At 44.8% G+C, this 27,186-nt stretch overlaps 1 protein-coding gene across 1 annotated transcript in view; it reads right to left on the bottom strand.

Moving 5' to 3' along the window:
- Positions 1-20,122, bottom strand: part of RAB8B (RAB8B, member RAS oncogene family) — a 62,222-nt gene extending 42,100 nt beyond the window's left edge. The window contains exon 1 of the mRNA XM_073619145.1: positions 19,869-20,122. Coding sequence (XP_073475246.1) covers positions 19,869-19,992 — 124 coding nt within the window. The 5' untranslated portion in view covers positions 19,993-20,122. The remainder of the gene's footprint in view (positions 1-19,868) is intronic.
- Positions 20,123-27,186: the final 7,064 nt, after the last annotated feature.

The following is a 27,186-nucleotide window of genomic DNA, read 5'->3' as shown; positions in this document are numbered from 1 at the left end:
TGTTCTTCATTAGTTTAGGCCAATTTGTATTCTGCTAAATATTTTTGTTAAAAAAAAAAAAAACCCAATTAGCGTATATTGATTGGTTTGCGCAAAAGTTATTGCATCTACAAACTATGGGATAGATTTAGGACTTTTTTACTAGTAATGGTGGCAATCAGAATTTTTTTTACCAAGGCTGCGGCTGACAAATTGAACACTGACACTTTTTGGGGACCAGTGACACCAATACAGTGAGCAGTGCTAAAAAAAAAAAAAAAAAAAAAAAAAATAAAAGGCACTGTCACAGTACAAATGACACCGGCAGGGAAGGGGTTAACATCAGGGGCAATCAAAGTGTTAAATGTGTTCCCTGGGAGTGCTTTTTAACTGAGGGGGATGCTGACACAAAGAGCCTGCCTTGTTTACATAGGCAGACCACCGTTCTGTCATTCCCGAGAACGATCATGGGTGCCGGCCCCGCTGTATCCAATCATACCAAAAGCGGGTTGCCGGCAGCAGCGTGCGCGCCCCAGACTAGGAGTATGGACAACATACAGTATGTTGCAACCGGGCCGCCCCGCCGCAGTACATGTGCGATGGGCAGTCCGGAATTGGTTAATGCAGGGTAAAGGGTAAAAACCATGTCTAGCCTTTAGGAACCACTGAGTCTAAAATACTGGCAGCAAGTGCTGAATGCAGGCACCTGAAAGGAAGGTTCCAAATCCAGCATTTTCCCCTCCCCTACCCCACGCCTCAATACGGATTACTGTAATCGGTCCAACGAAGTTCTGGATTCAATCTCCATAAATGACACGAGAGACACACACACACACACGGCTTGCCAATGCTGACGCTCTTCATGCTGGTTTCAATTGTTTCTGACCCAATGATCTAGAACAAGTATTTAGATTGTGAAAGTGAAAGAAGAGTCATTATCTGCTTGTCACAGGACAGCCACTCAAATTTACTGAAGTGGATAAACCTGACACCTTAAAACCAGCATTCCAGAAGAAGAGGCCAGCATTGCCATCTCCATGTTTCTCTCTATGGGGCCGACATACAAACTATTTGGCTGTTGGGTTCATCTGTCATTTATTTCAGTATCCGGTTCCTGAGCGTTTTTCATCTCTGATGGACGAGTCATATCGGAGGAAAAGCACTAGTAGTTTTTTTTTTTTTTTTTTTTTTTTTTTAGACACTACAATTAACCACTTCAGCCCTGGAAGGTTTTACCCCCTTAATGACAAGGCCATTTTCTGCAATACGGCACTGTGTCATTTTAGCTGACAATTGTGCAAACGTGCGACACTGTACCCATACAAAACTGATGTCTCTTTATTCCCACAAATAGAGCTTTCTTTTTGTGGTATTTGATCCCTTCTGCGGTTTTTATTTTTTGTGCTATAAAACAAAAAAAAGACCAACAATTTTGAAAAAAAAAAAATAAATAATGTATTCATCAGTTTAGGGATGTATTTGTCTACAAAATAGGGGATAGATTTAGGGACTTTTTTTCGGGACTGCAACGTTGCGGCGGACAAATCTGACCCAAGTGACATTACTACATTGATCAGTGCTACAAAAAAAATGCACTAATAAATGTATAAATGACACTGGCAGGGAAGGGGTTAACTGTGTTCCCTGGGTGTGTTCTGTGTGGGGGCTGGGCTGCCTAGGACAACAAAGATGGCCGTTTCTGATCACTAGGAACAGCAGATCTCAGAGTTGTCCCCTGACAGAACAGGGATCTGCCTTGTTTACACAGGCAGATCCCCGTTCTGCCTCGCCGCACCATTATCGCAGGATGTATACTGTGGCTGGTCGGCAAGTGGTTAAATGAATGACTTATTTTTTCCACTGACCTTTAAGGCTTAATGTAAACGAGACGTTTTGAAACCTCTCCTGAACGATTTAAGTTGACAGATAGTAACCGACATTTAAAAACATCTGTTTTGCAAGCTTTTTTTCTTTAGTCAAAATTGTATCTCCATTAAAAATGCCCGTTAACGACAGCAACAAAATCTGTGATGACCAATTAACCCTCTTGTAAAATGTATTCTGTTCATTTTACTTCAGACCTCTTAAAGTGGATGTAAACCCGAAATGTTGTTGTTTTTTGATGTCATAATGTAGAGTATAGCCAAGAGTATAAGATTTCCTATCATTTGAGCCCAGTTTTTTTTTTTTTGTGACACTGACATCACGACTCCACCCACCGAGCTCCAGACAACAGACCCACCCACAGAATCTGCAGTTTTTTTACGGGTCTCATAACAGACAGAGGGGAGACATTTGACAGGTAAAGATACATGCAGGAGGTATGTATATCCTTATAGATAACCCCTATGGCAGTAGTTTAGAAAGGATTACATTAGGTTTACATCCACTTTAATGTCCAGCAATATACCACTATGTAACTACTTCTGTTACCTCAATGTCTCATATACCTCATTATCTGATGTTTAATTGTACATATGCCTTGTCCGATAATAAAACTTTTTTTTTTTTTTCAGTAAAAAAAAAGCCTGTAAAACGAAACACAGCTAAAACGAGTAAACGAGTTACCATGTTTACAAGCATTTGGCGTTTCAAATGCCTCTGAACATCCGTCCTGAATGCATTTTTTTGCTTTCCAAAAAATGCTTCTAAACTCAATTGCCTAGAAATGACCCTGTGTACATGTACTTTCACACTGGGGCAGCGTCAGCGGTAAAACGCCGCTATTGTAAGCGGCGCTTTACCGTCGGTATTCGGCTGCTCGCTGGGGCGGTTTTACCCCCTGCTAGCGGCCAAGTAAGGGTTAAAAACCACCGCAATGCGCCTCTGCAGAGGCGCTTTGCCGGCGGTATAGGCGCTTTCACACTGGAGAGAAAGCAGCTGTTTCGGGTCGGTTTGCAGGCGCTATTATTAGCGCAATAGCGCCTGCAAACCGCTCCAGTGTGAATGGGGCCTAATGGGATAATAACAAAGCTGCTTTACTGGTGATACTGATGTAGTTATACCAAACGTATTTTTAAAATGCATTTGTTTTGTAGCGATATAAATATTATTATGGTGGTTGTTTAATTTTTTGGGGGGGAAGTTACCACAACGCCATTATCTTATTTTTAAGATCAAGGATATAACTATGTTGTGTCCCTTGTTAATTTTCCATTGTATTGTATTTACCCGGTAGCCGACCAGCCGCCACAGTTATACTGCGGCAGGTTGGCACGACTGCGCAAATCGGCGTAGCTGTACGCCGCTTCTTAAGACGTCACAGCAGGCGTGTGCCCGCTACGTGTACCTGGAACCGATGCGCTTGCCTGGCGGGCGCAATGTCCGCCGGGCACTTGCGATCGCGCATGACAGAGCGAGAACCAGGATCTGTGTGTGTAAACCAAATACGAACACCGATCGATCTCCTCCCCTAGTCAGTCCCATCCACCTACAGTTAGAACACACCTAGGAACACAGTTAACCCCTTGATCGCCCCTAGTGTTAACCCCTTCCTGCCAGTGTTATTTATACAGTAATCAGTGGCTATTTTTAGCTCTGATCGCTGTAATAAACGTCAATGGTCCCAAAATAGTGTAAAAAGTCTGTCCGCCGCAATGTCGCAGCCCTGATAAAATTGCAGATCGCCGCCATTACTAGTAAAAAGATAAAATTACATAAATATATCCCTATAACTTTTGCGCAAACCAATCAATATACGCTTATTGCAATTTTTTTACCAAATATGTCGAAGAATATATAATCGGCCTAAACTGATGAAGAAAGTTGTTTTGGGGGGGGGGGGGTATTTACTACAGCCAAAAGTACAAAAAAAAAAAAAAATTGTCTTTTCCAAAATTGTCGCCTTTTTTGTTTATAGTGCAAAAAAAAAAAAAAAAAAAAAAAACCCCACAGGAGTGATCAAATACCACCAAAAGAAATTTGTGGGGGGGGGGGGGGGGGGGGGACGGACATAAATTTTGTTTGGGTACAACGTCGCACAATTGTCAGTTAAAGCGACGCAGTGCCGTATCGCAACAAATGGCCTGGTCGGGAAGGGGGCAGATCATTCCGGGGCTGAAGTGGTTATGTAACTGCCTACTCCCAAATTGTCAATTGAAGATCAGGAACGATCTGAAAGTCGCAAATCAACGCTCACTAAACATGAAATTAGCAAAATGGGCCCAAAGGGTGGCGCTCGAGAAATGAACTTCCTCTTTATACTCTTGTAGTATGTCACTACGTTCATGTTTGTCGAATGACAATTTGCGGATAGTTCGTATGCTAGACAAAAATCAGACGCTCAGTCGTACGACAATCAAACCGTGTGTACGAGGCTTAAGTGTGTGTCAGCTAGGTGGAGTTACATCTATTAAACGAATAATACTAGTACCACTGGAGTGGTATTTGATGACAACATACTCATAATGCAACCGGTTTAAAAACAGTTGGCCAATAAGTGATAGCGAGGACTAAAATAATACACAGTACATTTATTTCTGATATACACTATATTAACAGAAGGTCAGAGATATATATACACACACAATAAATATATATACACACACACACACACACACACACACACACTGTTCTTTCTGCCTGGAAACTGCAGATTAGTGTCCCTTTACGTCAAAGTGGCTTTAGATAGTAAATTAGAACACTTGCAGAATTGAGCAACAGTGAATCGTGGGGAAATTTTATATATTATATTATTTTTTTTTTTATTATAATTTATGTTTTTGTGTTTCAAACTTCATCATACCCAGGATATCTACTAGACTCTTGGTGGACAGATAAGGTGCGTTTTTGTTAAGAATTACAGACCAACAATATAAAACGCCAAATTTCCATGCAAAATAATTGTACCGCTTTCAGTACCCAAAATCCGAAATAATCATACCGCCAGGGAGGTTAAGGACAGCCTTCCCCCAAAGAATTGAAGCTGTTATAGCTGAAAAGGTTGGGCCACCTCAATATTGAACCCTACGGACTAAGATTGGGATGCCATTAAAGCGGAGTTCCACCCAAAAGTGGAACTTCCGCTTTAAAGCACTCCTCTCCCCCTTACATGCCACGTTTGGCATGTCTTTTTGTTGGGGGGGGGGGGGGGGGGGGGGATTCTTGGTTTTGACAGGTACTTCCCACTTCCTCCTCCTGTCGCTTGGCAGCCTAGGCGATGACGACTCCTCCCCTAGGTGGCTGCTCCCTGTCTGCAATCTACTGGGACACATCACAGGCCCCGAGAAGATTGCTTGGCCACTAGGAGAGCGCAGCGTGACTGGCGCATGTGCAGTGCGCACCCGGCTAAGAGGCCGCAAGCTGTTACAGCCGGGTGCCCACACTTGCAATTGCGGCAGAGAGAGGAGCGAGGCTTTGGGGTGGCCGCAATGGTGGACGTGGGACAGGTGAGTGTCTGTTTATTAAAAGCCAGCAGCTAAACTTTTTGTAGCTGCTGACTTAATAAACTGAAAAACGAGTGGAACTCTGCTTTAAATTTCATGTGCATGTAAAGGCAAGCGTCCCAAAAATAATATAGGCTCCAACATATTCTACGGCACTTTATGAATACACTGAAAAAAAAAAAAAAATGCTACTGCTGACCTCCCTCTGAAAATACTAGTTGCCTGTCTGACTTTGGCTTCAATACTTTCTTAGAAACCTACCTGGAACAAACGTCCCTGTTAGAAAAAGTCAGTCTGCATACTTATTCCAGGTCACTGATTCAGAAAGTGTGAAGCCATTGGATCTGCATGACAGTCATGAAATCGTCATTTTCGAAAAGGAAGGTCAGCAATGGCAGTCTATACTTCCTCTGTACTGGTTTTATTAAAAATCACAACCTCATTTCCACAGTTCAGCAAAGGCCCTGTATATACTCTAAAGACCTGTGTACTTCATTCTCCGCACCACCTAACTTAAATGTGAAACAATGAAATTAAAGGATGAGAATGCTTGTCCTATTATTCTCCCCCCCCCCCCCCTTATTTTTGGTCTTCCCCTTCCTCAGGTTGGAAGCCATGCCTCTTCCTTTTCTCTCTTTACTTAGTCTGCTCTTTTTATTTAACCCCCTCTCCCCTGGTGTCAGGGGAAGGCACCCATTAAACATACCTTGAAGGGTTTCAACAAAGACCCAATACGGACCCTTCCTACCTGTCTGTTTTGATTGATAAAATGTTTAGTACACGTGGTTTGTACCTTGTATTTTCTTATTGTACTCTATTTTGTACACGTCTGAAAGTTTAGGACCAATACACACATCAGTGACAGACATTTACTGTATCACTGAACCTTTCTTAATAAATAAAATGTAAAAAAAAAAAAATAAAAAGTACTGCAAGCAGAATTTGTTTTTTCCTTGCACACCAAAGCAACGCTGTAGTGTGAACATTAGAAGCCAGGTATTTTGCCTTGTCATTGCATTGGAGTTGTGCTGGAAATAGCTGCCAGTACAGCCCTAAAAGCAGGGGTCAAGTCCTGGGGGAAAAAAAGTGTGGCGACTCGCCCAAGATACCCACCTCAAAAAAAATAAATAAATAAATAAATTATATAATGTGTGTGAGAATATTATATATATATATACACACACACACACACACACATACACACACACACACACACCCTTTTTTAACAAATAAAGTGCAACATTTATCATAAAGTGACAGTTTATGAGGACACCTCCAACATTCACATGCATTAAACTAATAGAACAGATGTAACAAAATAATTTAACCTGTATGCTATACTAACAAAAAAAAAAAAACACCACACCACAAGTACGATAATGGTTCAGTGCAGCCTCACCGTGCCCATCCCTGCAGCCTCACCGTGCCCATCCCTGCAGCCTCACCGTGCCCAAGGTGGGAAGTGCTGCAAGCCAATGGGAATATGCAAAAATCTAAACACATGATGTCCTCAGTGGCAGAGTGCAGCAAGTGTAGTACTGCAGCAAAGGTTAATAGATCATTGTGCACTCGCCGAGCTCACGCTGTTCTCCGCCGGATTGTCAGGCTCGGACGGACACGGTTCTATACCGCCAGGCAGCATTGAACACAGCGAGAGCGGTGCCCGTAGTCTCGCCCACTGCTAGAGTGGTGGGTGGGACTATGGGCTGAGCTCCCGGTATGCTCAGTGCTGCCTGGCGGGGTGGGTGGGACTACAGACGCCACTCCCTCTGTGTTCAAAGCTGTCTGGCAGTATAGAACCGTATCAGTCAGTCTGAGTCCGACAATCCGGCGGAGAACAGCGTGAGCTCGGCAAGTGCCCAATGATCTATTAATTAACCCTTGCTGCAGTACCACACACACTACACTCTGCAACTGACAGGGACATTATATTTTACACAAGAGGAGGGATGGGAGCCTCCCAGGGTCGGCCCGCTGCAGCCACAGCGCAAAGGGAACGTCGTTTCTGCTGTAGAAAGTACAGGAATGACGTTCCCATGCGTTCCTGCAGGACTCGAGTCCTGTCTAAACGAGTATACATGTTGGTCACATAGGCGATTAATACAATAGTGTGGAAATCTTGTTCTTGTCCAGTTTTTATTAAGCTAAATGCTGACACCACACTTTTCTAACTGCACTGCTGAAAAATCAAGGGACCTAATAAAAACCTTTTCAGAAAGAAGAGCCAAAGTCTGCATGGCCACAAAGCAGAATGTGTGTTTGTGATATGCACTATCATGACTTCATGTACTTTGCACTTGATGGCAAACTGCACGTCAACACACTCCAAATGTAACAGGAACGGCATTGGAATCCATGCATAGAACGTGTTGTAAACATTGAAGTTACTCGCACCCATACTGTTGTCTGCACTGGAAACTGCAGGAAACGTATGACAATGAATCTGGACAGATCGGACCACAGAGGGTTCCATAATAAATAGAAACTGGAAACATTTAGCTGAAATAGAAAGCACTGTTTTTTTCATGTTCTGAGCAATTATAAAAACGTATTACAATTTTGGAAGTCTAGCAATAGGGCATGCTGCTTAATACATACCGTTTTATCATGAGGATATGGGCAACTTACAGTTAAATATGTACAGAGAGACATATACCTAGCAGAAAGTCACTGTATCTGAGCACCAAACACTGAAAACGTGAATCAATTCATTTTTATTAAAGCAAACTCGCCAATCCATCCATGCCCCCATGTTTTAATTGGTTGAAAAATCTATTTGAAAAAGCACCACCCCAGTATTTCTAGCTGTGGCCACCTTCAGTAAGGGCATATGATTCATGTTTCATTTACTTTCTAGAATCCATCTGCCCTTAGCTCAGGCATGCATGCAGGAGGGTGTGCTTAGCTGAGAAAGCCCCTCCTCTAGATAAAAAATGCCAATGAAGGCTCCTGAGATTCATGACACCATTTTGGTCTAAGACAGAAACCAACTGAATGCTACCAACATAAGGGGAAAAAAAAAAAAAGGGAGAAGGGGGGCGCAGAAGCACGCTGGTCCTAAAGTGTCACCCATAAGTAGGGATGAGCCAAACACCCCCCACCCCCGTTCGGTTCGCATCCAGCACATGCGAACAGGCAAAAAAACTTTGTTCGAACACGCGAACACCGTTAAAGTCTATGGGACACGAACATGAAAAATCAAAAGTGCTCATTTTAAAGGCTTATATGCAAGTTATTGTCATAAAAACTGTTTGGGGACCTGGGTCCTGCCCCAGGGGACATGTATCGATGCAAAAAAAAAAAAGTTTTAAAAACGGACATTTTCTCGGGAGCAGTGATTTTAATAATGCTTAAAGTAAAACAATAAAAGTGTAATATCCCTTTAAATTTCCTACCTGGGGGGTGTCTATAGTATGCCTGTAAAGTGGTGCATGTTTCCCGTGTTTAGAACAGTCCAAGTGCAAAATGACATTTCTAAAAGGAAAAAGTCATTTAAAACTACTATCGCTAGCGCCGGCTATAATCTATAATGAATTGTCGGTCCGGCAATACACATAAAAGTTCATTGATAAAAACGGCATGGAATTTCCCCACAGGGGAACCCCGAACTAAAATTGGAAGAAAAAAAAAAAAGGGTGTGGGGTCCCCCTCAAAATTCATACCAGACAAGGGGACCCCCAGATCCCCCCTCCCTCTGTGTGAATTGGTAATGGCGTACAAATGTACCCCTACCATTTCACAAAAAAAGGTGTCCAAAATGTTAAAGACGAGAGACGGTTTTTGACAATGCCTTTATTTCTTCTTCTTCCATCTTCTTTCTTCTGATCTTCCATCTTCTTCCCCCGCTTCTTTCTCCGATCTTCTCGTCCGGCATCTTCCTCCGGCTTCTTCTCCGCTTTGTCCTCCACAGGATCCGCCTCAGTGGGAGTCTTCCGCTGTGTGACGCTTCGGTCGAGGTGACAGCTCTTATATAATGGAGGGTGGGGCCACCCGGTGACCCCACCCCCTCTGATGCACGGGGACTTCCCTATGGCTTTCCCCGTGTTGTCAGAGGGGTGCGGGGTCACCCAGTTTACGTAAACGGGTCCCCCCCTCTTTTCCTGCGGCCTGCCAAGTTGCGTGCTTGGATAAGGGTCTGGTATGGATTTTTGGTGGGACCCCACGCCATTTTTTTTTTTTTTTTTTTTTTTTTAATTTTGGCACGGGGTTTCCCTTAAAATCAGGTCTGGTATGGATTTTGAGGAGGACCCCCAGGCCATTTTTTTTTTTTTAATTTTGGTGCAGGGTTCCCCTTAATATCCATACCAGACCTGAAGGGCCTCATGTATTTTTTTTTTTTTTTTTTTTTTTTATTTTGGTTCGGGGTTCCCCTGTGGGGAAATTCCATGCAGTTTTTATCAATGAACTTTTATGTGTATTGCCGGACTGACAATTCATTATAGCCGGCACTAGCGATATTAGTTTTAAATTACTTTTTCCTTTAGAAATGTCATTTTGCACTCGGACTGTTCTAAACACGGGAAACATGCGCCACTTTACAGGCATACTATAGACACCCCCCAGGTAGGAAATTTAAAGGGATATTACACTTTTATTGTTTTACTTTAAGCATTATTAAAATCACAGCTCCCGAAAAAACTGCCATTTTTAAAACTTTTTTTTGCATTGATCCATGTCCCCTGGGACAGGACCCAGGTCCCCAAACACTTCTTATGACAATAACTTGCATATAAGCCTTTAAAATTAGCACTTTTAATTTCTCCCAAAGACTTTTAAAGGGTGTTCCGCAGCTTTCGAATTTGCTGCGAACACCCCAAATTGTTCGCTATTCGGCAAATGGCCAATGTTCGACCCGAACATAAAGCCCATCCCTACCCATAAGAGGTGGGCAGTCATAGGCACCATTTAGATACAGCCTGTTTGTGCACAGAGCGGCTAGATGCCATTCGGGTGGCTCCATAGACGCAGCAGAGTCTCTGCAAAAATGCCTGTACTGAATTAGAGGGACTGTAAACAACATGGATTACCAAACAAATATGCATGTAAGTGCTGCAACGTGATGTTCATTTTTAACATTAAGGCTTAATAACATCTTAAAGTGGTTGTAAACCCACTTGCAAGACAAAGGCATAATGAGCTAGTATGCATAGCATACTAGTTCATTATGAAATACTCACCTTAGGAGCGAAGCCCCCGCTGTGGTCCCAGTACACAGCTCCAGCCGGTGACATAGCTCCCGGAATTACTTCCGGGTATCGCGGGCTCCAGTGCTGTGATTGGCCAGAGCCGCGATGACGTTCAATCCCGCGCATGAGCCGCCGGCAACGGCACACTAGCTGAAGCAATGGCACGAAAGTACCATCGCTTCAGTGAGCATGTGCCGATGATGTTGGCACATGCCTATACAGGGGATCTCTCAAACCGTGCAGGATATATCTATGGTAGCTACAGTACAGGTAAGCCTTATTATAGGCTTACCTGTAGTCAAAAGTGGATTGTAAGGGTTTACAACCGCTTTAAGGGCTTGTTCAAACTCGACTAAATTACTGACGCTCAACAAACGCTCCTATAGCATTAGTATGGGCGTCAGACAGGCGTCAATGAGCGTTAGAATGGGGCATTTTATAAGTGTTAAACGCCCCCTAAACACCCTATGCGTGGTTTTGTAGAGTTTTAAGAGCATTAAAACAATGGAAAGTGACTAATTTTAACGTGCCGCAACCACACCCATACCGCGCTGACAATGCCAGAGTGTTTGCACAGCGTTTACATAGACTTGAATGGGAGACGTTTAAAGACTTCAAACGACTCCTGACTCAACATGAGGCTTCAATTTTGAAGTGACGCAACGCTAAGGCTTAGTTGAACAGCACAATGTGCGGTCTATTTTATCTTGTGCATGGGCGTTTGAGGGGCGTTTTTCATGGCTGTCACACGCCGCCTGCTCTTAATGTCAGTGTGAACTAAGCCTAAGTCTTGGAGTAGAGTAATCTGCCTTATGGGGTCGTTTACATAGGCCTGCACGGAGATCTCCACCACTAAGCCAGGGCGATGCCAACAAACCCACCCGGCAAACTCCGCTTACTAAGCCAGGCCGTTGCCCCCCCGAGCAAACTCCGCTTACTAAGCCAGGCCGTTGCCCCCCCGAGCAAACTCCGCTTACTAAGCCAGGCCGTTGCCCCCCCGAGCAAACTCCGCTTACTAAGCCAGGCCGTTGCTGGCGCCCCCCCCCCCCAGCAAACTCAGAACTAAGCGTACTAAGTCAGGCCGTTCCCCGCATACTAAGCCAGGCCGTTCCCCGCATACTAAGCCAGGCCGTTTCCCTGGCGAACTCTGCATTCTGTGATCCTTCCAGCAGAGATCTATCATGAAGCCCTTGGTTGGGATGATGTGCTTACTTTTTAGCAACATGTGAGTGCAAGTTATTTTAACCCTATCTTTTAATAAACCTACACTTGGATGGTCACGCCCTCCCACTTTACTTCATCAGTATTACAGTGTGACCCCCAGCTGCTTTAGAGAAGAAGTTTTGGGGGACTAGTTGCATGGTATGATTAAAGCCCGCTGGAGGGAAAAGAGGCAATTACAGCTTTTTCCTCTACCCCTAATGAAGTCAAAAAAAAAAAAAAAAATTATATGCAAGAAGGCAGACTTGTTATTGCAATGTCATTTCTGCAATAAAATAAACCTACCTGCCTACTCATAATCTTCTTTAAAATGTATAAATGAGCTGTATATGCACAGCTCAGTTTATACTGCCAGACCATTGCTTATGTGCCGGGATGACTGAACTCCTACGCATGCACGTCCACCCTGGTCAATCAAGACACGCAGGCATCGGACCATTAAAGCAGAGATAAGTATTGCGAATATTAGTTCGGCTGTAGCAAGCATTTACCCTTGCACTGTGGGAGCCCCCCCCCCCCCCAGGAGTTTAGCCGATACCTTGGCATTCTGAGAAATTTAGAGCTGCTGCTCTGCCCTTCACATCAGCCTCCTAACAAAAACATACTTGATGGCTGCAGTACCACGGCTCTATACCACACAGTATTACAATGCGATATGTATGCATACTGCAATTCCTTGAATGGCATTGCAAAGCTCAAACACAATGCACATTTTCTACAGAGCACTGCAGCACACAATGGGGGACATTCAACAAATTAGCAACAAAATCAGATGCAAATCTGCTTCTCATTTGGCAAAGTCTATGCAACAGTTTTTCTGTCCATCTGCGACCCCTGTGCAGACAACAAAGACAGATCTATTAAGAAGAGGAGACAAATTTTCCCTCCAAAAACAGAAGCACAATAAAAGTAGTAGGGGGCTTAATTCTGTCGATTGTCTCATAACTTGTTTCACAGCTCCCATTTAGCATTACCTTACTGTGCAGAAGAACTGATGTGTCTACCTGTGTGTAAGCAGCATTGCAATACATGGCAATGACAAAAATACAGCAGTAACAATGTTCCTGTGTACAAAAAGAGCTACTATGTGAAATGGGCCCTTAAAGTGATATTAAGCACACAGTTTTAAGCACTTTCAGCAGCTGATTTAATCACTTCCTGAGTACGCAGCTTTTTTTTTTTTTTTTTTTTTTAAACTTTTAATCCTTGTCTTGTTCCAGTTTAAGCTGGTGCCATGACCACTACCCCAATTTTCCTGTTTCAGGGTGGCTCCTTTCTCTTGCAGCATCTTATGGAGTCACTCTTACATGCAGAGCCTAGAGTTGTGTCTCCCTACATCAGGACTATTGAATAAAAATTCATGGAGGTCCAATCGGTGAAATTTTCTTCCAGCAGAGGTCTGCACTGCATGTTTGTGCAATGACTGAGATCCTTCACATTACAGCCCCCTCCTCTTATATCACAATCTTGTTCTTACATCAGTGTCCTCATTCCCCCTAAACATCACAACCCCCCCTTCAGAGCAGTGTCCCCTGCCCCCCTTTCACATCACAGACCCCCTCCCCCCATATGACAGCCTCCTCGCAACTCTGCCCCCCCTTTCCACATCAGTGCCACCCCGCAGCTCCGCTCCCACATCACAGTCCCCTCTCACATCACAGTCCCCTCTCCCCGCAGCTCCGCTCCCCCTCTCACATCACAGTCCCCTCTCCCCACAGCTCCGCTCCCCCTCTCACATCACAGTCCCCTCTCCCCGCAGCTCCGCTCCCCCTCTCACATCACAGTCCCCTCTCCCCGCAGCTCCGCTCCCCCTCTCACATCACAGTCCCCTCTCCCCGCAGCTCCGCTCCCCCTCTCACATCACAGTCCCCTCTCCCCGCAGCTCCGCTCCCCCTCTCACATCACAGTCCCCTCTCCCCGCAGCTCCGCTCCCCCTCTCACATCACAGTCCCCTCTCCCCGCAGCTCCGCTCCTCCTTTCACATCACAGTCCCCTCTCCCCCTCTCACATCACAGTCCCCTCTCCCCACAGCTCCGCTCCCCCTCTCACATCACAGTCCCCTCTCCCCACAGCTCCGCTCCCCCTCTCACATCACAGTCCCCTCTCCCCACAGCTCCGCTCCCCCTCTCCCCACAGCTCCGCTCCCCCTCTCACATCACAGTCCCCTCTCCCCACAGCTCCGCTCCCCCTCTCACATCACAGCTCCCCCCCTGCGCAGCTCCGCTCCCTTTCAGAGAAAGCCAAGACACTCGTGCATATCGCTAAATCAAGAGGGAATTCATGTGAGTATTGGGGGGGGGGGGGGGGGGGGGTTTTAACGCTGCTTCACACAGGTTTTTTATCTTCAGGCATAAAAACCTTCAGCCTTTGGAACCACTTTAAAGCAGAGTACCACTCAAAATTTGAACTTCCACTCAGTGTACTCCCCCCCCCCCCCCCTTCGGTGCCACATTTGGCACCTTTCGGGGGGGGGGGGGGGGGGGGGGGGGAGAGGATACCGGTCTAATACAGGTATCCTATTCCCACTTGCGGGTCCCTCAGCCGCGCGTTATTGACGTCACCGCCCGGGCTCCCTCCTCCGTCCCCGCCGGGCCAGTAGGAGAGAAGAGCGGAGCCTCACGAATGCGCAGTAGGCTTCTTGGCGTGAAGCCTTAAGGCTTCACTGCCAGGTTCCCTTCCTCGCATTGGAGGCAGCATGCACCTGACAGCTGATGGAAACATCAGCTGCGGTGCCGACATCGCAGGACTCCAGGACAGGTAAGTGTCCCATTATTAAAAGTCAGCAGCTGCAGTATGTGCGGCTGCTGGCTTATTGATTTTCGCAGCAGTGGGCAGACCTCTGCTTGAAGGTGAGCAAGGAAGGTTTTTAGCCTTTGGGTACTATGAGGCATTATGATACATGTGACAATGTCATTGATGCATGAAAGTGGTATAATTGGGGGTCAGTTGTACTTGATATTTTACCTATACTCCTAAGCTATACCCACATTCTATCCTCTTGAAGAAGCAGACAGTGAAATGTGTCGGGGAGTTGTCCTTCTCTGCTCTACTGATTGAATTCATATAAATAAATGGCCAGCATAACTATGTAAGCCAATGAGGGTTGCTGTTACAGCGTGACACATGTACATTATTAAGGGATATATAAGGAGGTGGTTCATACCAAGAGGTATCAAAGTCAATCCCTTAACATGGAACTGTAGTTCCACTATAACAAACAGCGAGAAGGCAAGCTCTTTATAGCAGAAGAGAGATGCAATGTCTCTTCCGCAATAAAATGCCCCTACCTGTCTGCTTGCTGTCTTCTCTGGCACTGTAAACTGAGCTGTGCATGAGCAGCTCAGCTTACAACACCAGGTCAGTCTGTGTGCCGGAATGATTGGCTAACATCATCTTGTCCCGGCCAATGAAGGCAGCCAAAGATCGGCACACAGGAGAAGGTGCCGACAAGGCCATTGGAGGAAAGGTGAGTATCTCACTCCTTTTAGTGGTGCATAGGTATATCTATGGTTTGTATATAATTTGAAGTTTTAGTATTTATTTGGAATAAAATATGTACTATATTTACACACATACATACATACATACATACTCTCTTTCCTTAGAATAAAGACTACGATTCTCTCACGATTCTCGGCGTAACATCATCTTTCACATTATACAAAAAAATTAGCTTAACTTTAGTGTTTAATTTTTTAAATTCACTGAAGTGTATTTCCCCCCCAAAAAAAATTGCATTTGAAAGACCGCTGCGCAAATACAGTGCGATATAAAATATTGCAACAACAACCATTTTATTCTCTAGGGTTTCTGCTAAAAAAAAAAAAAAAAAAAAAAGAAGAGGATATAAAACGTTTGGGGCTTCCAAGCCATTTTCTAGCAAAAAATACTGATTTAAACAACAAGTGTCAATAAAAGGCTTAGTCTTTAAGTGGTTAAACTGACCTCATTTACAGACCAAAGTTCTTCCCTTTGATCTCTAAAGGAACAGAAGATACAAGGTTTCCTTTTATCTATCTTTCAGCGCTGAGCAATGCTGTTGATAAACATCGCTGGCTGTTTTTTTTGTTTTTTTTTTTGTTTTTTGGCAGCTGTATAGATTCCCCTCCCCCACTCGTGATCTTCACCAAGTAAAAAACACATACAAAGAATGGATCCTTGATTGGATATTATTGGGATGCCATGATCTATAGCAGAGATATGCAATTAGCGGACCTCCAGCTGTTGCAGAACTACAAGTCCTATGAGGCATAGCAAGACTCTGACAGCCTCAAGCATGACACCCAGAGGCAGAGGAATGATGGGGACTTGTAGTTTTGCAACAGCTGGAGGTCCGCTAATTGCATATCCCTGATCTATAGGGACTCCTATAACCAAGACAGCAAACAGGACATCAGAGAGAAAAAAGGGAAAAAAAAAAAAAAAAAAAAAAAAAAAAAAAAAAGGAAAAAGGGGGATAGCTGCCCCCTCCCCCGGCATGTTTCTATTGAACTCCGAGTTCTCGCTAGGCAGATTGACCCCATAGGTCCTACTGACCATTATCACGCAACCATACAGTATTGGTCAATTGAGATCACGCTCAGGGCACAATACCAGCAGAGAGAGCTGCCAAAGCCAGCGCTTAGTGCCAACTAAAGAGCGGTAGCATCCAATCAGATGACCACTGTGATAGTGATCACATGATTGCCAATCCCCCCCCCCGGCGTTCTGTTGGGATGCCAGGGTGTGTGGGTGGGTGTTGAAGCACTGACTACAATCAAAATCCATTTCCCAGTGTGTGACAATTCAATCGCATGGGTTGTCAATTATGGATGAATTATTCCTATCGGAAAAGATCAATCTTTCTGGAAGCATGCAACCACCATTAGAACACCATGCAATATGAGGACAAACCTAAACAAGTCATTTGAGTCTGTATGCAGACAGACCCATAAGCCGACCATACATGGATCGAATCTCGGTCGGTTCAGCAGGGACCAGCTGAGATTCAAACCATCTATGAGCAGGCTGATTTTACCAATCCATCAATCAACTTCGGTACAATCAGCATGTCGTAATTTTTTTTTTATTTATGCATGCGATCATTGCTGGCGGCCATAGCCTCTAGCACCAATCGTGTTCTGCCAGACAGCCAATAAGGCTGCCTGTGCGCACAACAAACACCCCCCCCCCCCCTCGTGGTGGAATCATCTATGGCCAGCCATACACTACATAGGTGAAGGCAGATCTGACGGTGATCATAGACGGACTGATTTTATATACAATCGTATCTGATAGATTTATACTCGGATCTGAAGTTTGAAAAAAATCACTTGATGTGCCATACACTTGACAATCATGCTGAACAATCTACGTTCCCTATAGGGCTATAACTAATGATTATTTTCATAAGCGATTAATTGGGCGATTTTTTTTTTTTTTTTTAAGGTTATTAATAGAAACAAAAAGTGTGGTGTATAATTTAGTTAATACGTAAAGTTTAAAAAAAAAAAAAAAAAAGGCAATCTATTCTTAAATATCTCTCTGCAGTGGTAAATATAAATAACCAACTATATAGTTAGGGAGCAAAATATCTAATCCACTCTGAGAATAACAGAGGAGATATACTGTATATACCATTAGAGGAGATACAGGGGGTCCCCGGGTTACAAACAAGATAGGGTCTGTAGGTTTGTTCTTAAAGCGGGGGTCCACCCACACCGCCAAAAAATATAAATATATATTTATTAAAAGCCAGCAGCTACAAATACTGCAGCTGCTGACTTTTAATACATGGCCACTTACCTGTCCCAGGGTCCAGCGATGTCGGCAGGCGACGTCGAGAACCCGCTCGGTTCTCGGCAGCTGCCGCCGCCATCCTAGGTGAGGGAATCAGGAAGTGAAGTGTTGCGGCTTCACTTCCCGGTTCCTTACTGCGCATGCGCGAGTCGCGCTACGCGTCCCAAGTGGTCCCCGCTCTCTCCTGGGAGCTGTGTGTTTCCCAGGAGACAGCGCGGTGGGGACGGGAAGAGGCGTAGACTCCCATGGGAGTCTATGCCGGAAGTGGGTGCAAATACCTGTCTTAGACAGGTATCGGCAACCCCCTCCCCCCTGAAAGGTGCCAAATGTGACACCGGAGGGGGAGAGGGTTCCGAAAAGCGGAAGTTCCATTTTTGTGTGGAACTGCGCTTTAAGTTGAATCTGTTTGCTAGTCGGAACAGGTACATTTTTAAGTGTAGCTCCAGCCAAAAAAAAAACGATTTTTAAGCTTTTTAGATAACATAGGGAAGGGTTATCACCCCTGTTACATCTGTTTTGCTGTTTGTGCCCCTGTTCAGAAGATTTCACCTCACTTTCTGTCCCAATGACAATTGGATTTTGAAAATTTTGGGTTGTTGTGGAAACAAGGATTGGTGATAAAGCCTCAGTGGAGACCCATTTTCCCCATAATAGCTCTTACAGGAGTGAACTTCCCTTCCTAGGGGTAGATTTCCTCTCAATTCTTGTTGTCTCCTTCCGTTTGTAAGTCGGATGTTTGTAATTAGGGGACCCCCTGTATACACTATTAGAGGAGAGATATACTGTATACACTATTAGAGGAGAGATATACTGTATACACTATTAGAGGAGAGATATACTGTATACACTATTAGAGGAGAGATATACTGTATACACTATTAGAGGAGAGATATACTGTATACACTATTAAAAGGGTGAATCTGGTAAATATCAGACTCAGATCTTTATTTAAAGAAAAAAAAAAAAAAAAAGTTAGACTGTTTTGCAGATTTTCAAACAGAACTAATATATTATATACTGGCCATGCAAAAAACATACATAGACACGTATGGATGATTCCCCCTTGCCCACTCTGGGCTCTGCACGCTCTATACCGCCCCCCTCTGGGCTCTGCACGCTCTATACCGCCCCCCTCTGGGCTCTGCACGCTCTATACCGCCCCCCTCTGGGCTCTGCACGCTCTATACCGCCCCCCTCTGGGCTCTGCACGCTCTATACCGCCCCCCTCTGGGCTCTGCACGCTCTATACCGCCCCCCTCTGGGCTCTGCACGCTCTATACCGCCCCCCTCTGGGCTCTGCACGCTCTATACCGCCCCCCTCTGGGCTCTGCACGCTCTATACCGCCCCCCTCTGGGCTCTGCACGCTCTATACCGCCCCCCTCTGGGCTCTGCACGCTCTATACCGCCCCCCTCTGGGCTCTGCACGCTCTATACCGCCCCCTCTGGGCTCTGCACGCTCTATACCGCCCCCTCTGGGCTCTGCACGCTCTATACCGCCCCCTCTGGGCTCTGCACGCTCTATACCGCCCCCTCTGGGCTCTGCACGCTCTATACCGCCCCCTCTGGGCTCTGCACGCTCTATACCGCCCCCTCTGGGCTCTGCACGCTCTATACCGCCCCCTCTGGGCTCTGCACGCTCTATACCGCCCCCTCTGGGCTCTGCACGCTCTATACCGCCCCCTCTGGGCTCTGCACGCTCTATACCGCCCCCTCTGGGCTCTGCACGCTCTATACCGCCCCCTCTGGGCTCTGCACGCTCTATACCGCCCGCTCTGGGCTCTGCACGCTCTATACCGCCCTCTCTGGGCTCTGCATGCTCTATACCGCTCCCTCTGGGCTCTGCACGCTCTATACCGCACGCTCTATACCGCCCCCTCTGGGCTCTGCACGCTCTATACCGCCCCCTCTGGGCTCTGCACGCTCTATACCGCCCCCTCTGGGCTCTGCACGCTCTATACCGCCCCCTCTGGGCTCTGCACGCTCTATACCGCCCCCTCTGGGCTCTGCACGCTCTATACCGCCCCCTCTGGGCTCTGCACGCTCTATACCGCCCCCTCTGGGCTCTGCACGCTCTATACCGCCCCCTCTGGGCTCTGCACGCTCTATACCGCCCGCTCTGGGCTCTGCACGCTCTATACCGCCCCCCTCTGGGCTCTGCACACTCTATACCGCCCGCTCTGGGCTCTATGAAGCCTGGAGAGTAGTAGCAGGGAAGGAGAGCAGGTTGTGACTGGGCAGAGCCGGTATATTGGACCCGGGGAGCAGCACAGCAATGGATGGATGGAGGAAGTGAGCGGTGGGTGTGGCCATGGCACTCACCGATGGTGGAGATGAAGGTGGTGTTGAAGGCGTCCTCGCTGAACCTGAAGAGCAGACACGTCTTCCCCACCCCACTGTCCCCGATCAGCAGCAGTTTGAACAGGTAGTCGTACGTCTTCGCCATCTTCACACTTTCCTCCCTGGGAACAGGAGCCACCGCCGGCCCGCCGGGACCGCAGAACACCAATAGGATGCCGGTACGGGGGACTCTACCGATGACGTCACCTTTCCTTCCACTCGCTCGCCAATAGAGAAGGAGAGGCGGGACCCCGAAGTCCGGTGTCACCCCGGAGACGGGTGACGCGCCCACGCTATCCCCGCCTCTTCAGTCTTATTAGCTGTCCTGGCGCAAGGCAAAGCGGGGAATGTAGTCCTCTCCATGCAGGCTTGTGCTGACCAGAGGCCACGCCTTAGATGCGTGCTCTGTGTAGTACCACCATCTGGAAGTGGATGATTATAGCGCTATGACTCCCTCTAGTGTGCGAAATGAGAATGGACAGGCCATGTCAAAATAAAGTGTAACTCCAGTTTTGTGGAGAAAAAAACTACACCCTCAGTGAGTGAAGGGTCCAGTCAGCTTTGCTCCTCCTGCTCTCTGTTCTGGTGACGGTGCTGTTTGCTTCACAATGTCCTTCCTCACACTAGGCTAAGGGTTGCCACTTTTTCTTCAAGTCAAACCCGAAACACTTTAGTGGGCACAGCAATTTTTTAATAAACAGACCTGGGGCACCTTTTTGGGCACTCCAAAGAAAATAGTAATGCGGCGTGCATAATGCCCCCTCACCCTCCTGCCAGGCCCTGTTCTGAGACACATTCCTGTGAGAATATTGTGTCCAAGGTTCAGTCCGCCTGAAACGCGGACATGAGTCAATCCCAGACAGGTGACAACCCTACACTAGGCCCTATTCACACATTGAAGCTTCAAAATGCTCAACATCCAAAATCCCGAGTGTAATGTCACTTCAGGCTTCACTTGCTTGTTTTTGGCCCTAAGAACTTGAATAGGAATGACACCAGTTTTTGTATCCTTTTTTTTGTTGTTGCAGAAACCAATCAGAGGTGACAGACGTATAAAAAATAAACATTTCTTGCCTAAAAAACAAACATAAATGGAACAGGCATAACCAGGCGGCATTCGTTTCCATCTAGTCAGATCTGTCTAAACTGAAAAGGACGCAGTCTTGTTGTATTCGAAAAAATGGACCTGAACAGACGCAGATGTAGTGGGCTGTAAACAGATGATCATACCGCTTATCAATCACCATTGAAAAGCGTTAATTGTTACTGGCACCCCCCACGCATCTGCAAACGCACCATTTTTTCATGCACACCAAATCGCATGGTGCCGCAGTTTTGGAAAAGAGTCTGAGATTCCTTTTCTATTCTAGGTTTTTCAAACATGGGGCAGTCCACTGAAGTGGAAACGCACAAAAAACATGCACCTGTAGGTGCGAACCAAGCCTTATTCATGGTTAAATCTAGGGGCTTTTACCGCCTTAATGCCGGTGGTACTCATACACTATTTTACTAAAAATATTGGGACACCTGCCTTTACACGCACATTAACTTTAATTGTATCCCAGTCTTAGTCCATAGGGTTCAATATCGAGTTGGCCCACACTTTGCAGCTATAACAGCTTCAACTCTTCTGGGAAGGCTGTCCACAAGGTTTAGGAGTGTGTCTATGAGAATGTTTCACCATTCTTCCAGAAGCGTATTTGTGAGGTCAGGCACTGATTTGGAGGAGAAGGTCTGGCTCGCAGTCTCCGCTCTAATTCATCCCAAAGGTGTTCTTTCGGGTTGAGGTCAGGACTCTATGCAGGCCAGTCAAGTTCCTCCACCCCAAACTCGCTCATCCATGTCTTTATGGACCTTGCGTTTGGTGGAGGGGGGTTATGGTGTGGGGTTGTTTTTTAGGGGTTGATCTTGGCCTCTTAGTTCCAATGAAGGGAATTCTTAAGGCATCAGCATACCAAGACATTTTGGACAATTTCATGCTCCCATCTTTGTGGGAACAGTTTGGGGATGGCCCCTTCCTGTTCCAACATGACTGCTCACCAGTGCAAAAAGCAAGGTCCATAAAGACATGGATGAGCGAGTTTGGGGTAGAGGAACTTGACTGGCCTGCACAGAGCCCTGACCTCAACCCGATAGAAAAAAAGAGGGGGGACTTGGGGTTTGCAGGCGCTATTGCGCTAATAATAGTGCCTGCAAACCGACCCAAAAGTGCCGCTACTTTCATTCCAGTGTGAAAGCCCCGAGGGCTTCCACACTGGAGCGATGCGCTGGCAGGACGGTAAAAAAAGTTTTACCGCCGACGCCGCCCCCGCCCCAGTGTGAAAGGGCCCTAAGAGAATACATTTTATGCTTTTTAACATCGACTATCTTTTCTATGCCACACATGCCTCACTCAAAATCCCAAACGCCCCTTTTTTTTGCTCAATCCGATAGAACACCTTTGGGATGAATTAGAGTGGAGACTGTGAGCCAGGCCTTCTCATCCACATCAGTGCCTGACCTCACAAATGTGCTTCTGGAAGAATGGTCAAACATTCCCATAGACACACTCCTAAACCTTATGGACAGCCTTCCCAGAAGTGTTGGAGCTGTTATAGCTGCAAAGGCTGGGCCAACTCAATATTGAGCCCTACGGACTAAGACTAGAATGCCATTAAAGTTCATGTGCGTGTAAAGGCAGGCATCTCAATACTTTTGGTAATATAGTGTATATGCGGCCTCTCAGCAGGTGGGTCTTAAAGTTGAGTAGCCAGATATATGCGTACCAGAATGTAAATAGCTGTGACGAGAGCGTGCACCCTGCGCACTCCCGCCATAGTTACCCACGGCTAAAGGAAAGCTCCTGATCTCTACTTGTGATTGGGAGCTCTCCATTCATGTGACAGCCAATCACGGCGGTCACATGATCAGAAACCCTACCCCACCTCCTGGCATCAGAAACCTCTTAAAGGGTCAGGAGGTACCAGCATTAAGAGGTTAAATTGTCACCTATGGAAAATGTAGTATTGAAACTTAATACCGTTTCATGGGCACACACAATTGTAAGGCTTGGAATTTTGAATATTTATTTATTAAATGCAACCTAATTTTTTATACTTTATCTAAGAAATGGGTATTATAATGCATTTGTGTGTCTTAAAATGTACTTTAGTGTATTTTAAGTAATCTTCAGGCCTAAAATTATTTTTTCAAATGTGTGCAAAAAATGTACCATTGTTGTTGAATGACAGAATTTCAAATGCAAAACGAATATTGGTACCCCAGTTCAGTACACATATCCTAATGAGAGCTGTGGGGCTCCCTGTTCATCCAGAATAGTCATCAGCTTACATACACATGCTTTACAACAGGGGTCTCGAAACTTTCTAAACAAAGGGCCAGTTTGCTGCCCCTAGATGTCACGGGGGCCAGACTATGGCCAATGGCAGTCATATGAGCCCTTCTTGGATGCACAGGAGCAAGAGAGAGGACAGTGTGAGTAGAGCAGCACTACTGGAGACTTAGAAGAGGGGAGATTTCCACATATAGCCAGTTCTCCCTGAAGACAGAAGTGTGCTTAAGTCTTCACCCTTCCCTGGGAGATCTCCTGAGAGTGAGCCGGGTGGGCTGGTGAGAGTCAGTCTGGAGGACTGGCATGGAGAAGTTAGCCTGGGGGGCTAGTGAAAGGGGCAGCTTCAGCCAGGTGGGTTAGAAGTGCCTAAAGAGGTGGTGCTGGGACCAGTAGCCACAGGAGGAGAAGTACAAGATGATCACTGTATTCTGTAACACAACAAGGGGCTTCGAGCTACCACCTGTAAGGGGCCATTGCTTAAATCTGATGGAGAGTTTGTCAGATCTACTAACAGTGATCAAGCTGTAGTCTGCAAGCAAGCGAAGTGCAGGAGGAGTGTCAAGGAGACTGTATATAGGAAGATGTCCCTAAAGTTTGTTGCTGAAGCCAAGTGGGCATCCCATAACCTCCCATCTCTATCCAAGTTATTAACCCTCAATAAATTACAAAAACAAAATCACAGACTGTTCTCTGACTTTGGAGTGCCTGGGAAAATTTGGTGTGCCTAGCTATGCATGAGTGGGGGATCCAGTTCATCTACGGCCCTTAACCACTTGCCGACTGGCTCCTGTACATATACGTCGGCATTTTAAAGGTGGATATCTCGGTAACGGCAGCAGCTGCTGCCGAAACCGAGGTATCCATCTCTGCAGGAGCCGGTCGTGTTTACTATAATGGTGGTCCCTGCGGCGGATTCGCTGCAAGATCACCGTTATCGGTGGCGGGAGAGGTGCCGCTCCCCTCCACTCTCCCGCACCCTCCGCTGCTTACCGGAGCCGTCGGCAGCGGCGGAGGCGATCGGGACCTGTCCGTGGCCCGGTATGGAGACGAGTGAGGGGAAGATGGCACCCACCCATCTCCATACCATAGCAGGGCGGAAGCGACATCATAAAGTCAGTTCCGCCCATACGTCTTAAAGGGCCATTTTTTCAAATGACAACATTTTTTTTTTTTTTTTTTTGCATTTAAGTCCAAATATGAGATCTGAGGTCTTTTTGACACCAGATCTCATATTTAAGAGGTCCCATCATGCTTTTTTCTATTACAAGGGATATTTACATTCCTTGTAATAGGAATAAAAGTGACCCAGTTTTTTTTTTTTTTTTTGAAACAGTGAAAAAGTAATAATAAAATGAAGTAAAATAAATAAGACATTTTTTTTTTTAAAGTGCCCCGTCCCGACGAGGAAGCAAACGCATACGTGAGTAGCGCCCGCATATGAAAACAGTGGTCAAACCACACATGTGAGGTATCACCGCAATCGTTAGAGCGAGAGCAATAATTCTAGCCCTAGACCTCCTCTGTAACTAATGCAACCTGTAGATTTTTTTAAACGTTGCCTATGGAGATTTTTAAGGTTAAAAGTTTGATGCCATTCCACGAGCGGGCGCAACTTTGAAGTGTGACATGTTGGGTAACAATTTACTTGGCGTAACATTGTCTTTCACAATATAAAAAAAAAATTGGGCTAACTTTACTGTTGTCTTATTTTTTTATTTAAAAAAGTGAATTTTTTCCAAAAAAAAGTGCGCTTGTAAGACCGATGTGCAAATACGGTGTGAAAAAAGTATTGCAATGACCACCATTTTATTCTTTAGGGTGTTAGAAAAAATATATATAATGTTTGGGGGTTCTAATTAATTTTCTAGCAAAAAAAAAACCTTTTAAACTTGTAAACACCAAAATCTCAAAACGAGGCTAGTCCAAGGGAGTGCACTACACATCAGCTGAAGGAATAGTGTTGCAAGGGCCAGATAAAGGCAAGCAAAGGGCCACAGTTTGGAGACCACTGCTCTACGCATAATGCCCTTGGAAATCATTTAAAAATCAATTTTGGCTACTGTTTAGAAAGAGATGTGGATTTCTATGGTTCTTCAATACAATACATAAACCAAACGAAAGGTTTTGATCAGGAGGCTTGCTGGTGTTAAGAATAGTCCTATTCCTCAAATGCAGTTATGTAATATTGAAAATTTTTCCTAAACCTAAAAACTAGTTAAACAAGTATATATGGGTTTCTTATAGCAAACTTCCATAGTTGCACCATCTTAGTACAGTAAACCTGTTTAACTCATATAATTCAGTGTTGCTGTATTGTATTTGTTATTGTCAAAATATCTTTATGATCATTGATAAAGATATGAATGAATTCAGAATGGTTGAGAATTTTAGCATTTCTATTTTTTGGCTGCATGAGAGTGGAAAGTAACGTGCTGATCCTTTGGCCTGAAGGCACTTGACACCAGAAGGCGTGGTGGATTATTTCATTTTCCGGAGACACCTCTGACCTTCCCATTGAGGGGTCTGAACGTTTCCCTGGAATGTTTTATAAATATATATCCCATTATAATATCCACTGATACTACAAATGACTGTTCTATTTGTTCTATGTAATTTCGTTGCATAGTCAATAGCCTAAACTTTAATCAGAGATTCGGTATCTAAGCCATGAATAAGCTCATTGTTTTAGTGCCCTGACTACTACATTCCTAGAAATCCAACGCTAGGGAGTTATGTCAATGGACAGCATAAGTTGACATTTATTTTATTTATTTTTTCCATTGTGCATTTTCAGTTTACAAGTAGATTACAGTAGTTGAAATCCAAAAGTGCCATATACAGAACAATGTTCACCAAATCCACCCAATTATTATTGGGATGGGCATGTTCTGATCTCTGTGGACCCTCTGTAATATCTAGCCAAGCAGTCTTGGAGGACAAAGCAATTGGCCAGGAGGGCATGATTGTTAAAGTAGTTGTAAACTCTTACATACAGTATACCCAGTGAAGTGACTGCCCTCAGGTGACACACAGAGATGAAACGAAATCCTCTTACAAAAGGTGTACTTGTTTATCTGCAGCCTCCTCTCCTCTACAGCCATTCAAATTGCACAGTTTTTAATAGCATTTCTCAGCTCCGGATGGAAGGGGTGGGGATAGTAGACATGTGCAATTCGTTTAGTTCCAAATTAATTTTTTAAGGAATTTAGAGACATTCGTTAATTCAGAAATATCCAAATTTTTTAGAGTATTCAGAAATTCAGAAATTCGGAAATTCGAACATTCGGAAATGTCGAAAATTCAAAATTTCAGAAATTCACAAATTCGAAAATTCGAAAGTTCGGAAATTTGAAACTTCAAAATTTCAGAAATTCGAAAATTCAAAATTTTGGAAATTCGAAAATTCAAAATTTTGGAAATTCAAAAATTCGAAAATTCGAAATTCTAACTTCGAAAATTTGGAAATTCTAAATTGTAAATTTTGGAAATTTAAAAATCCAAAAATGTTTCATTTTGGAAATTCGAAAATCCAGAAATTCTAAAATTGGGCTATTCTAAATTTGAAAATACGAAAATTCAGAAATTCGGAAATCCAAAAATAAGAATGAAAATCCGAAGATTCAAAAGAATGAAAATCCAAAAATAAGAATGAAAATCCGAAAATTCAAAAATTCAAAAATATAAAAATAATAATAATAAAAACATATTATTATTATTATTTATTATTATTTCGTTCCATTTGTTTAGATACGGCATTCTTGTTTTTTTGGATAATTTGGAACTTCAGATAAATTTGTATTCATTACCTTACAGCCAAATTTGAACGGAAATTCGGAAATTTGAAAATTCGAAAATTCGAAAGTTAGGAAATTCGAAAATTCAAAATTTCAGAAATTCGAAAATTCTAAATTTTGGAAATTCGAAAATTCAAAATTTTGGAAATTCGAAAATGCAAAAATTCGAAATTCG

Source organism: Aquarana catesbeiana, linkage group LG03 (assembly GCF_042186555.1).
Source record: "Aquarana catesbeiana isolate 2022-GZ linkage group LG03, ASM4218655v1, whole genome shotgun sequence".
Lineage (NCBI taxonomy): Eukaryota > Metazoa > Chordata > Amphibia > Anura > Ranidae > Aquarana > Aquarana catesbeiana.
Note: the sequence above shows the minus strand (reverse complement) of the source record. Positions and strands in the feature narration are given on the sequence as shown.